The 13,032-nt window shown below is 37.4% G+C and overlaps 1 protein-coding gene across 2 annotated transcripts in view; it reads left to right on the top strand.

The window, feature by feature from the left end:
- Nucleotides 1-13,032, top strand: part of LOC117402925 (peroxidasin-like) — a 63,695-nt gene that overhangs the window by 14,578 nt on the left and 36,085 nt on the right. For both annotated transcript variants that reach the window (XM_034921165.2, XM_034004598.3), the window contains exons 2-3: nt 5,598-5,669; nt 7,416-7,487. In XM_034921165.2, the coding sequence (XP_034777056.2) occupies nt 5,598-5,669; nt 7,416-7,487 (144 nt within the window). The remainder of the gene's footprint in view (nt 1-5,597; nt 5,670-7,415; nt 7,488-13,032) is intronic.

Here is a 13,032-nt window from a genome sequence, read left to right as displayed (position 1 = left end):
ACAGTGGGTGCGAGACCTGGTGAGGCTTGTAGGCCTCTCCAAGTCTCTGTCTAACCATTAGACGACCAGGTGTTGGGCAAAGCTGAAAATTGGACTCATCTGGGGGTGCTTCAGCAAGGCTGGAATCGGGCAGATTTGTCTTTGTGAAGGACGCATGAATCAAGCCAACCAAACCAAATATTGATTTCTGAACTCTTCCTAAGTTAAAACATTAGTATTGTGTTGTTTAAAAATGAATATGAACTTATTTTCTTTGCATTACTCGAGGTCTGACAACACTGCATCTTTTTTGTTATTTTGACCAGTTGTCATTTTCTGCAAATAAATGCTATGACAACATTTTTATTTGGAATTTGGGAGAAATGTTGTCAGTAGTTTATAGAATAAAACAAAAATGTTCATTTTACCCAAACACATACCTATAAATAGTAAAACCAGAGAAACTGATAATTTTGCAGTGGTCTCTTAATTTTTTCCAGAGCTGTATATATATATATATATATATATATATATATATATATATATATATATAAATTACATTTGTAGTCAAAAGATTACATACCCCAATGGAAATGTTATAATTTCTAGAAATTTTTCGAAATCAAATAATTATAGGAAAAATCTTTTGTAGCAAAAGTTACAAGAAATAACAAACTTTGTAGAGAACACTATCATAGCATCAAAGGGTATGAATTTTTGAACTGGCATTTTTTGAGTTTTGTAAAAAAAATTGCTGAAAATAAATTGTAGACATCCATTTCTTGTAACTTTTTTTTCTCTTCACCCACAAAAGCAACACTTTTGCTACAGAAGATTTTTCCTAAAAGTCTTTGAGAAATTTCTAGAAATTATAGATTTCCATTGGGGTATGTAAACTTTTGACTAACAAATTTTCTTTTTTTTTTATTTCAACCTTTTGCGTACATCCAAAAAACCTAGATTGATCTGATTTGCTGTTTTACTGTTGAGGACATGTAAAACCATGTTGGTCTCCTCAGTGAAAACATCTGTTTTTGTCCACTCATTCAATTCTAGAGTCTCTAATTTCCTCAACATATGACTTAAAATTAACTGAAGATTTTCATTAACATGTGAACAGAGAAACAAAAAGAGAATGTGCAGCTTTATGTGATCCAAAAATCCAGTGCTGTGCTTTATTTCAAACAAAAAATACAATTCATTTTTTTAAATTTAAAACTAAACCAGCCAGCCTGCTGTGTAGTACCAACAGAAGTGGGTTTCTTTTCCTCCCCCAACAGCTTCTTAAACAATTCACTGCTGCAAGTCGTTCTTTTAAACCTTGATAAAGTCCATCATAGTCTTTTGTTTCAGTGAGGCAAAATATGTTTTCTGGGTTTCACTAAGTAACTGCCTCAGGAGAACTAATTGTACAGAATTCTAATGCTGTTTATACCAAAACCATGAATCTTGCATCTGTAGAGCTGCTGTCATGGCTTCGACTCCACAGTGTTTAGACTGACGTGTGTGTGTGTGTGTGTGTGTGTCATGTACTGTATTTCAGAGATAAAACTTGTTTGGACCACGGATAATTTGAAGTCCCGGATGAACGGGGCGCGGATAAATTAGGTTCTGATTTTATTTATTTATTTATTATATATATATATATATATATATATATATATATATATATATATATATATTAAATAAAATGAGAGAGAGATTTCTTGAATTCAATAACAGATGTGAATGAGTGATTTCTGATTCAGGACAGAAACAGCACAGCTGACTATTTGTTTCAAACTAAGGAGCTAGATGGATAATATAATATAATATACAGTGCACTCCGTCTTATAAGAATCACATCCGTCCTGGATGATTTGGTTCTTGTAAGCGGTTGATTCTTAAAAGCGGACCGATATGATTACTGTGGTTAAGTATGAAAGCTCTGTTCCCTGCAGTGTAATAGGTTGACCACTAGATGTCATGAGTTCCCGCATGTATGCACAGGGTCCACACAAAGTATTGTTTAGTTAGTTCTCCAACTGAAAGCTAGGTTTATTTTGTTTGTTTGTTTTATTAGCAGTTGTTTCCCCACCACACTGCAAGAAAAATAAAACCAACACCGGTTTTAAACTGTAAATCAAGACTCCAGCCTGATCATTTACACTGCCCTCGGTCACGTCACATTACAATTTGGCAAACGCGCCTCAGCAGTTTAAATACAGTATACAAATGTCAGTGGTGCTCAGTCACTGAGGACAATACATCAAAATAATCAAAACAAGTCCTCGTGGGTAAGCAACTTGTTATATGATTACGATTATGTTTACTCAAGGCTGCAGAATCCTATTTTACTACAGTATACTTGAGAAGCAATCGTCTTGTGAGGGTGCCTAGTTTAACTGCCCTGCGGTGTTACGCGTAACGGCCTTTGAATTAAAATGACTGCAGTACAGTATTTTACTGTCAGGACTACCACTGCATTTAAGCATCTGTGGTGTACTTATTTTCTGTTGCAATGCAAAAAAACGCACAGTTTTCACTAAGTGGAGATCTAAAGCTCTGTAATTCCTCCTCACCGCGCCACAATCCCACTCCCTCTACATGCATACCACACAGTAACACTGCTGTACTCCGTATGTATTCAATGAATGTGTATTCACTTTATTGAAACAAATTTTCACTAACAGAACACAAAAACATACCTGCACAATGCAGTGACGCAGTCACCATTTGACTACAAACAATGCAGTGTTTCCTGCATCATTGCACGATCCACGCTGTGCACATGCCTAATCGTGCGAGATGTGATCAAATTCAAATTAAAAAACAGCTTTATTGGCTGTGCACGTCATTGCACTTGATCAGTTTGCTCCAAAATGATTCTTATAAGCGGATCTCTTGATTCTTACAAGCAGCGTATTTTAGCATGGTTATTATAGGAATGATTTTGTCCCAGTAGTTTTGATCATTATATGCGGTTTATTCTTATATCAGTGATTCTCATAAACAGAGTGCATTGTACTTCAAAAAAAGAAACACATAGCTGTTGTAAATGTACTTTTTATAGCATTAGTATGGCAGTTTGCATAGTAAAATAGACAGTTCCAAAGAACCTTAACCTGTACAGAAATCATTAAGTACATTCAATAAAGTCACTTTCAAAGGTCAAACAAAGTTCAAGGTCAACAGAAATCAGTAATGGGTATGCCCACCATTGGCATCGATGAGGGCCTGACATCTCCTGCCCATGGATCGAATCGGAGCCTGGATAACATGCCGGGGAATGGTAGCCCACTCTTGTTCAAGTGCCGAGCTAACGTCTGTAGCTCGGGGTGATGTCGTCACACACATCGATCAAGCTCGTCCCACAAATGTTTGATGGGGTTCAGATCTGGTGAAGAAGACGGCCAGGGAAGCACTTGAACATTGAGTGAGGAAAGCTTTGGTGGTCCGGGCTGTGTGTGGTCGTGCATTGTCATGCTGGAAAATGACGTTACGATGGTTCATGAATGGGATCACATGAGGCCGTATGATCTCATGACAATAGCGCTTAGCTGTCAGGTTGCCTTGAACATGAACAAGGTTGGTTCAGCCACTGTCTTGAGATTCCCGCCCACACCATGACACTCCCACCACCAAATCTGTCAACCTGTCGCACACAGTTGTCCGCAAAACATTCATGACGTCGCTTGTATACCTGGGCTCTTCCATCTGCACGTCGAAGCAGAAATCTGGATTCATCACTGAACAGCACGTTTCTCCATCTTTGTATGGGCCATACTCTGTGATGATGACACCGGCGATGTTGCGGTGTAAGAATCACTCCTCTAACTGGCCTTCTTGCCAGATACCTTAGGCTACCCATAGGCGGTTTCTGACAGTCTGGTCGGAAAGTCTATGCATTCCTGGTACTGCAGATGTTGTAGAGGTTGCAGTGGTGAACCTGTCACGTAAATGACAGAGGCGTATAAATCTGTCCTGGGCTGCTGTCATCACACGTGCTCTACTGGATCTTGGGCGGTCAGGTGTTGTTCCACGTTGCTGGTATCAGTGCCAAAGTCGTCCTTTTATGCTCTGGGAAACATTCAGACGCCGTGCCACGGCGGACTGAGATTCGCCGGTTTCCAAATGTCCAATAGCATTATTCCGTTGAGCCTCAGTAAGTCTAGGCATAACTTCAAATGTGTCTATAGAAAACCCCAATAAGACATGCAAGCTGAGAACCCTCCACTTGTATAGTGGGATACATTTTTGTTATTCCACTCCAGTGGGATACATAAGTGGAATAACATGCTTACTGGCACTAGTTTTGAATGTGTCTTCGCTTACATTCCAACCCAATGGTGTGCTGCTGAAATTCAGGATGGAGCTGCGCTTCGGTAATTCAAACAATACTGTCACCAATACGTGTTTTATGTCTTCTAAAAATGTCTAGAATAATTTCAGATTTCTATTGTTATTTTGGATTTGGACTCAGATTTCCTTGAGAATGGTAAATGGCATTTCTTGACCAAACTCAATCTGCCTACATCCTGACTTATCCAAGCAGTCTGTACCCCTTCATTAACAACGGTAGGAAACAACAGAGAGGCTGCAAACTGACAGACTGAGCTCAAGGTTCTATCTAAACAGACGGTTGCACAGAGGCCATAAACAGAGTTTGAAATGAATCTGTGTCACAGCATTGTCTGTTGACAATAAAAGTAAAGATCCATCAGGTTAAATAATCCCTGAATTTATTTATTTAACATAAAAAATGTCCACATTTGATTGCTGTTTATTTTAAATATATATTTGTGGTATGAACAGAATACTAAATGATAGTTCATGGTTATACAATTTTTATTCCCCTTAGGAACATGTCCTTACATAAAGCACTCGCTGCTCTCGGGGCTCGTGATTTACTGGGACCTCCCACTGAGGTGAATAAAAACTATATACCACGAACGATGATTCAGCATCCTCTATATATTTGAACAATGTACATCTTGATGACAAGTTTTCAGTAGTAGGATCCGTTTTTCCAAGCTCACCTTGGATGTCTGTAAGAATATGACCTACACTATGCAATGTTAAGAACTTGTAGTGCAGACGTGGGTTGCCGTGGTAACACTGCAGACATCTTAGTCATCAGAATTGGAGATGAATGCCTTTTGTTGTGAAATGTGTTTATTTGTGTTGTCTGGAAAGCTTTACTGTACCTGAAGCAGAATAGCTTGAGGATAAACCATGGAACAATCTAGGCTGGGTGGCTGTATTATTTGGAAAGGGGTCTTGAAGTTAACCAAAGTTAATGCTGATGTATTATCATTTAGTCTGGTACTCACACCTGCAACCCTGAGGGTATGTTGCTGTTGCACTTTTAGGCAAAATATCTTTACAGAGTAAATTTATAGTGTTACTTTTTGAGATGCCCTGGGATATCGGCTTGTTGTAAGTATGAAGGATTAACTTTTATTATTTTTCAAGTAAACACAATGATTACTGGTCTGAGCACCTGGCAATAAAACACGATGCAAATGATCTTGCTTTCAAACTTCATACATTAATGACAACAGAAACATGATAAGCTTGCATGTCTTAATTGTATATAGGGACATTAGAATAATCATTTGTTTTCCTTTTCTTTTCAGGGACTTGAGGTTTAACAGAATAAAAGATATTCAGCCTGGCTCTTTTAGACGACTTAAAAATCTCAACACACTGTAAGTATTGTTTTGTTTGTCAGACTGACACACTTTTGAGTACTGTCTTTCAGATGTCAGTCCTCGACAGCTATCATCCTCCTATTGGTCAGCAGTGACCAGGTAGACTGCTTAGCAGTTGTGTTTGGTCTCCATTCTGTGACGTCTTTTCTGATGCACACCATACCTTACCATTCCACTACTTGATTTTGTTATAACTATGTAGAAACATCTTCTGAATTAGAAATGCTCTACGTCTTGTTTGAGCATTCTTGTAATCTCAGCAGTTTAAATTGATTTTGGGCCTGTACTTTTTAGTACCTGATTTTTATCTACTAGCATGCAGGATGTCACTCTGTTTAGAAGATTAGTTGTACAGTATAAGAGTACCAACTGTCCTGACCTTGTGCCCTTTGCTAGTGCCCCTCAAATCAATAGATGTCTAGAGCCATCTACCCACATGCTAAAGCATATCACATTCCATCTGTTCCATATCCTGTGCCAATCAAAAGCTTAAAACAGAAGGAGAAGGATGACAAAAACAATGTCTTCCTCCTTGACATAGTAGACATAATATCGGCAGCTATAGCAAGCATATGACTAGTCCAATGCATTTAACAGTTGAGCTGCTGGATCCTCATACTTGCATTATTCATGGCCCTACTAGCCTCGTTAGCTCCTCAAAAGTGTCTGGATCCATACTAACAAAATTTGGAGAATTTAAGCGCAGCTCATTTAAAAGATGATGGTCCTCTCCTCTCTCCTCCCGATTCAGGATCCACTCCCTTGTCCACTCCCTTGTTCCTGTGCTTAACTCCTTCTTTTACAAAGTTTTAGTGCAGTCGTAAGTGCAGCACCACTATAGGCACAATGAGGCTTTCCTCCATTTTTTTTGGAGCGTGCTGCTTGAAAAAGTTTCCAGAAAATGTTTCCTGACAATTTTTGAAGAAAAGTGTTTCTGGAGACATGTTTCCTCATGTATGCAGGGCTCAAGAGTAGCAGCAATCCTCACAAATCCAAGCAGAGGTTTATTTACTTCTTTGACTTTGAATGATACATTTGCCCAATCAATACTGGTGACCATCACCTGATTATCCGCACCTGAGCTCAGTCAGACAAATCGATGAATCTGTTTGTGCAGCACTAAATAAGAATAAGAATGTATTTGGGGGTGGGGTTTGTGATGGTTGATGATGTTATTTTTTATTAGATTATTTATTTAACGCTCTGTCATGTCTGTTTGCTTGACCTTCCTGTGGCCGTCTGTCTAATCCGCTGTGTAAAAACATGCGTTTTAGACAAGCCCGTGCCTATTTCAAATATTTGACTGCAGATTTCCTACTGTACATTCTTTCCATAAAACAAATGATTGATTACCGAAAAAACATTTTACCTTGGGAAATTCTACATTTCAACCCCATGTACATGTATATAAATTGATGCAGATGAGATCAGAAACAGTAATCTACTTTTTGTTGACTATCATAACAAAACTAGAAATTGTTTGTGCTTTCTGTGGGTATTTCTTCTTGTGTGTGTGTTTTCCCCCCCTAGGATTATAAATGTTTTGTCCATGTGATATTGATATCAAATAATAAACAACTGTTCATATATATATATATATATATATATATATATATATATATATATATATATATATATATATATATATAGTGTTATTTCTTTCCAACAGAATGGTCCCTAAAATAATTGCAAGGCAGTGTTAGGTGTTTATATGTTTTTTATGTATTAATCTTTCTCTTGTAGGCTCCTGAACAATAATCAAATCAGAAGAATTCCACGAGGCGTATTTGAAGATCTGGAGAACCTTAAATATCTGTGAGTGAGGGGCGAGAGCTTACACATCCATTACTTTGTTACCTCTTCATTTAATGTGTTATTCATGTATCAAGTACTTCTATGCCATCCAAGCCCTTTGTTTTAAGTCTGTTGAACGTACTGTAGTACTGATGCAGGTTAGCTTCACCCACTTTATATGGTCACTCCTTTTTTAGCAGCAGTTGTTGGCATTCACAGCAAACAGAAGGAAGTGAGAGTATGTTTGTTCCAGAAATTAACCTGTAAAACTGGGAAATTGATCATTTGCACCCAAATTGTTAACTTATTTTTTTTTTAATGAACAATGATGAATTCCCAGAAAATGAATTCAAAGTAATAAGCTGAAAATGAAGGGCCTTGTTCAATGAATGATAAAGCGGTTCAAAGATTAAAACTGCATCTGGTAAAGGAAAAGATCTCCTAAATAACAAGGGGACTTTTGAAATGTGTGTTATCTCTCCTTTTAGTTAAATAATGGCTTTAGTGCAGTTTAAAAACAAATGTATTTTAGTGCATTACGCCAGGTATTGGCATCAGGAAATGCAAATCTTTAATTCATTTTAACTTATTGTATTCTCAGAGGTTGTGGGTTGCTTTCTGTCGATGGAATAAATATACAATAGTTGATTGGCATGAGTATGTCTTGGAAGATATTTAATTTCTGCTGCAATTTGGTTGTTTATAAGGTACTCTTCATGAGAAAAATGACAAATGTTGCACTGAAAAGATACTGAAAAATACAAGTTTTGAAATTTACTTAAAATGGAAGTAACTATTTGCTGGCAGCAAATTTTTATATATATATATATATATATATATATATATATATATATACAGACGTGCTCAAATTTGTTGGTACCCCTCCACAAAAAACGAAGAATGCACAATTTTCTCTGAAATAACTTGAAACTGACAAAAGTAATTGGCATCCACCATTGTTTATTCCATATTTAATAGAAATCAGACTTTGCTTTTGATTTTTTATTCAACATAATATTGTAAATAATAAAACAAATGAAAATGGCATGGACAAAAATGATGGGACCGCTAACCTAATATTTTGTTGCACAACCTTTAGAGGCAATCACTGCAATCAAACGTTTTCTGTAGCTCTCAATGAGACTTCTGCACCTGTTAACAGGTAGTTTGGCCCACTCTTCCTGAGCAAATTGCTCCAGCTGTCTCAGGTTTGATGGGTGCCTTCTCCAGACTGCAAGTTTCAGCTCTTTCCATAGATGTTCGATAGGATTCAGATCAGGACTCATAGAAGGCCACTTCAGAATAGTCCAATGTTTTGTTCTTATCCATTCTTGGGTGCTTTTAGCTGTGTGTTTTGGGTCATTATCCTGTTGGAGGACCCATGACCTGCGACTGAGACAGAGCTTTCTGACACTGGGCAGTACGTTTCACTCCAGAATGCCTTGATAGTCTTGAGATTTCATCGTGCCCTGCACAGATTCAAGGCACCCTGTGCCAGGCACAGCAAAGCAGCCCCAAAACATAACCAAGCCTCCTCCATGTTTCACTGTAGGTATGGTGTTCTTTTCTTTGAAAGCTTCATTTTTTCGTCTGTGAACATAGAGCTGATGTGACTTGCCAAAAAGCTCCAGTTTTGACTCATCTCTCCAAAGAACATTCTCCCAGAAAGATTGTGGCTTGTCAATATGCATTTTAGCAAATTCCAGTCTGGCTTTTTTATGTTTTTCTTTCAAAAGTGGAGTCCTCCTGGGTCTTCTTCCATGGAGCCCACTTTCGCTCAAAAAGCGACGGATGGTGCGATCAGAAACTGACGTACCTTCACCTTGGAGTTCAGCTTGTATCTCTTTGGCAGTTATCCTTGGTTCTTTTTCTACCATTCACCCTATCCTTCTGTTCAATCTGGGGTCGATTTTCCTCTTGCGGCCGCGCCCAGGGAGGTTGGCTACAGTTCCATGGACCTTAAACTTCTTAATAATATTTGCAACTGTTGTCACAGGAACATCAAGCTGCTTGGAGATGGTCTTGTAGCCTTTACCTTTACCATGCTTGTCTATTATTTTCTTTCTGATCTCCTCAGACAACTCTCTCCTTTGCTTTCTCTGGTCCATGTTCAGTGTGGTGCACACAATGATACCAAACAGCACAGTGACTACTTTTCTCCATTTAAATAGGCTGAATGACTGATTACAATATTGGAGACATGTGTGATACTAATTAAAGAAACTAATTAGTTTGAAATATCACTATAATCCAATTATTTATGATCTTTTCTAAGGGGTACCAACAAATGTGTCCAGGCCATTTTAGAATATCTTTTGTAGAATAAGCAATAATTCATCTCTTTTCACAGCTTCTTTGCTTTATTCTATGACATACCAAAGGCATGCAAGTATTCATGATAAAATAGCTTTTAATTTCATCACTTTTCAGGAGGAATGAAGCATTATTTCAATGAGCTGTAAGGGTACCAACAAATTTGAGCACGTCTGTATATATATATGTGTGTGTGTGTGTGTGTAATATATAATTTAAGACTGCAGTCACTAAAAAGGTTACTGTGTCTGGATTTTTTGTCTGTTTTCTGCTAGCACAGTGTATCTGTTTGTCAGGAGCGCCATGGTTTAGGCCAGCCATGCACGGCATGAGAAAGCTTACTCTGTGTTTGACGTACTGTGTATTGGACTGTAAGGCGCCCTGGATAATATTAATAATAATAATAATAATAATAATAATAGTGAAGTGAAAGTGGAGCCACGTGTGTGGTTTATGAGGGATGGACATGTCTACTGAATCTTATGAGTTTGTGGGAAAGTTGGCATCAAGGTTCAATCTAATTGCTGTTGCAGAGTGAGTGAATGGGTTAGACGGTCCACCTGTTGCAGCATATTAAGCAGTATGTTCTAGTTACTATTATTATTATTATTATTATTATTATTATTATTATTTATTTATTTATTTCTTAGCAGACGCCCTTATCCAGGGCGACTTACAATCGTAAGCAAATACATTTCAAGTGTTACAGTACAAGTAATACAATAAGAGCAAGATAAATACAATGACTTGTATAGTTAATAGTGTATCATATGCAGGGATGGAAATACAGCAAGACTCCTATTGCATATAAATTTCACTTTTCAGGTTTTATTACAAGCTTGATTAGTCTCTGTGTATAGGTACAGTAATAAGCTCATAGTAAAACCCAGAATGGATCAAACTGCTATGCAATGGGAGTCTTATTTCCAACTCCAAAAGACTTACCCCAAAAGACTTAAAGCTGTTATTGCAGCGAAAGGTGGCTCTACCAAATATTAATGTGTGGGGGTTGAATACTTATGCAAGCAAGATATTTCAGTTTTTTATTTTTCTTAAAAATATTTCCCAACATAAAAACAATGTCACCTTACAATAATTGATTTTGAGTTTCAGTGTTTTAAAATAAAATATCAAACAGAACGAAATTTCAATGTCCCATTTGTAATTCAGTAATATGAGAGAATTGGTCAGGGGTCTGAATACTTTTGCAAGGCACTGTATGTGTGTATATATTATACCCGTATTAGCCCAAATATAAGGCAAGGTTGTTTTTTTTTTTGTAATGAAGATAAGATTTGAAAAGTACAACTCGCCTTCAAGTCGAGGGCTGTTGCGAAAATGTGTATTGAGTACAGTATACAGTAATGAAAATGGATAAAACTAGCTGCAGTGATCATGTGAAAGAGAGTGGATTGAAAAGAGGTCAAGTGTCAAAGGGATTATGAAGAAGTTGTGATGCAATTTTTAAGGTCGTGGTTATCAGAAAAGCTGATTCATCCAGCAATTATCATGCTGCTGAAAAATTCATATCACCTAAAACAACAGACGGGGGCAAAACAACTACTATTGAATCCATCATGTCTTTGTTGTTTATTAATATCTTTTAACCACATAAAAACAATTTTATTTCTATTGATGAAATATATACAGAAATGTATTGGTGTGTTTGACCTGCAAGATACACTTTAAGTTTGATGATGATAAATTATCAGATTACAAAACAGTACTGTATAAGTTGTGAACGAATCGCTAGCGGTGCCAAAAAGGTGTTCTTTTAAGCGAAGTTCCTGTTCCTTTAGCCAGAGCATTTACAATGGGAAAAATCGGTTTCTCTTGGGTGAAGTGTTCTCTGTTTCTCTTGGGTGAAGTGTTCTCTTAGGAGGTGTTCCTATACGCAGACTAACAGTCACAGAGGGACAGTCCACTCCAGGGTCTCCATCTTTTAGGTTTAATTGGTTCAATTTAGAACATGGTTGGTACAAAGCCCAGGATGGAAGGGTCAAAAGTAGTAATACCATGTTTGCGACCTGAAGCAATGCCAGAAATTGTGGTTTAAACAACAGACTTTAAATCACAATTTTAGTGCAATTTTAGTTGTAAAATGACAGACCCCCCGCTAATGCTGACTGGTGCAGGATGTATTACTAGCATCTGAAGTTAATATTCGTGAGGAGTTTAGTAGTGCATTACAAGAATCCCTCTCCACACAGAGAGTGCTGTATACACTGTGTCAGACGGGCTTTGTTTTTTACAAGCACGTTTTTATTTTAATGAGGAAAGCTGACAAAAGGCTTTTTACAATTTTTAAACATATACATCAAAAAGTCTGTGAAACACTTAAAAGAAACAGCAATGTCTTGACTTGGTAAAGAATGTTAATGTACATTCTTAAATATGTAGAACAAAAAAAAGCAAATCCAAACCCATGTTGTCCAATCATTAGATTTATGCAATGTAAAGCAATTTTAAAGTAAGTACCATACTGCTATTCTACTGTAGTTACATCATAAAATAAACTTTGTGTGTTTTAAATATAGTGAAACAATACTGTTGTCCTTTTAATTATCAGTGTTAATTAGGATATTTTTAAGTTTGCAAATATGTTCATTTAAAACTGTTCCATTCTTGTTTTGGGTATTTAAAATGTCCTTGGAAAAGGCCTCTATCAGTCAGTTTCATAGTTCTCTGAATAGTCGTTCTTTTGACTGGGTTTCTCAGCTTCTGTGTCACAAGGTTAGCCCAACATCCTGTTGAAACTTGCTTGTCAAGTGATGTGTAAAAACCCTTTATTGTGCAGTAATTGGGGTGCAGTGGGCTCTCCAAAGATTCCCAGCCCAAAATTACAAGGCATGTTTTGTTGCAGGAGTTGATCTTATAGAACTTAAGAGAAGAAGTCTCCAGGCCAGTGTGGGACTCCTCGTAAATCATGTTCTGGAAATCCTGCCTTTGTTTCCCTTGTAATCATTTTGTGCGGCAGGCAAGACAGTGATTCAGATGGGTGGTAACTCTTGGTGTACATTACACAGCTCCAGTTTTTATGGGAGGTTTTCTTGGACAGGCACATTAAATGCCAGACCAAGTAACAGTGAAAATAATCTGGTTTCTTTGCCCCAGGAAAGTGTTGTACACTGTGCACAACTAAAAACAGATCCAGAGTCATTGGACTAGGGCAGTGGTTCTCAAACTTTTTGGACCAGGCCTTCCTTCCTCTTGTCTATCGCCCCACCCCCACTTTTAGCTGAATGTCAGTTTT

Source organism: Acipenser ruthenus, chromosome 5 (assembly GCF_902713425.1).
Source record: "Acipenser ruthenus chromosome 5, fAciRut3.2 maternal haplotype, whole genome shotgun sequence".
Taxonomy (NCBI): Eukaryota; Metazoa; Chordata; class Actinopteri; order Acipenseriformes; family Acipenseridae; genus Acipenser; species Acipenser ruthenus.
The sequence above is the reverse complement of the archived record's forward strand: the minus strand, read 5'-3'. Positions and strand labels throughout refer to the sequence as shown.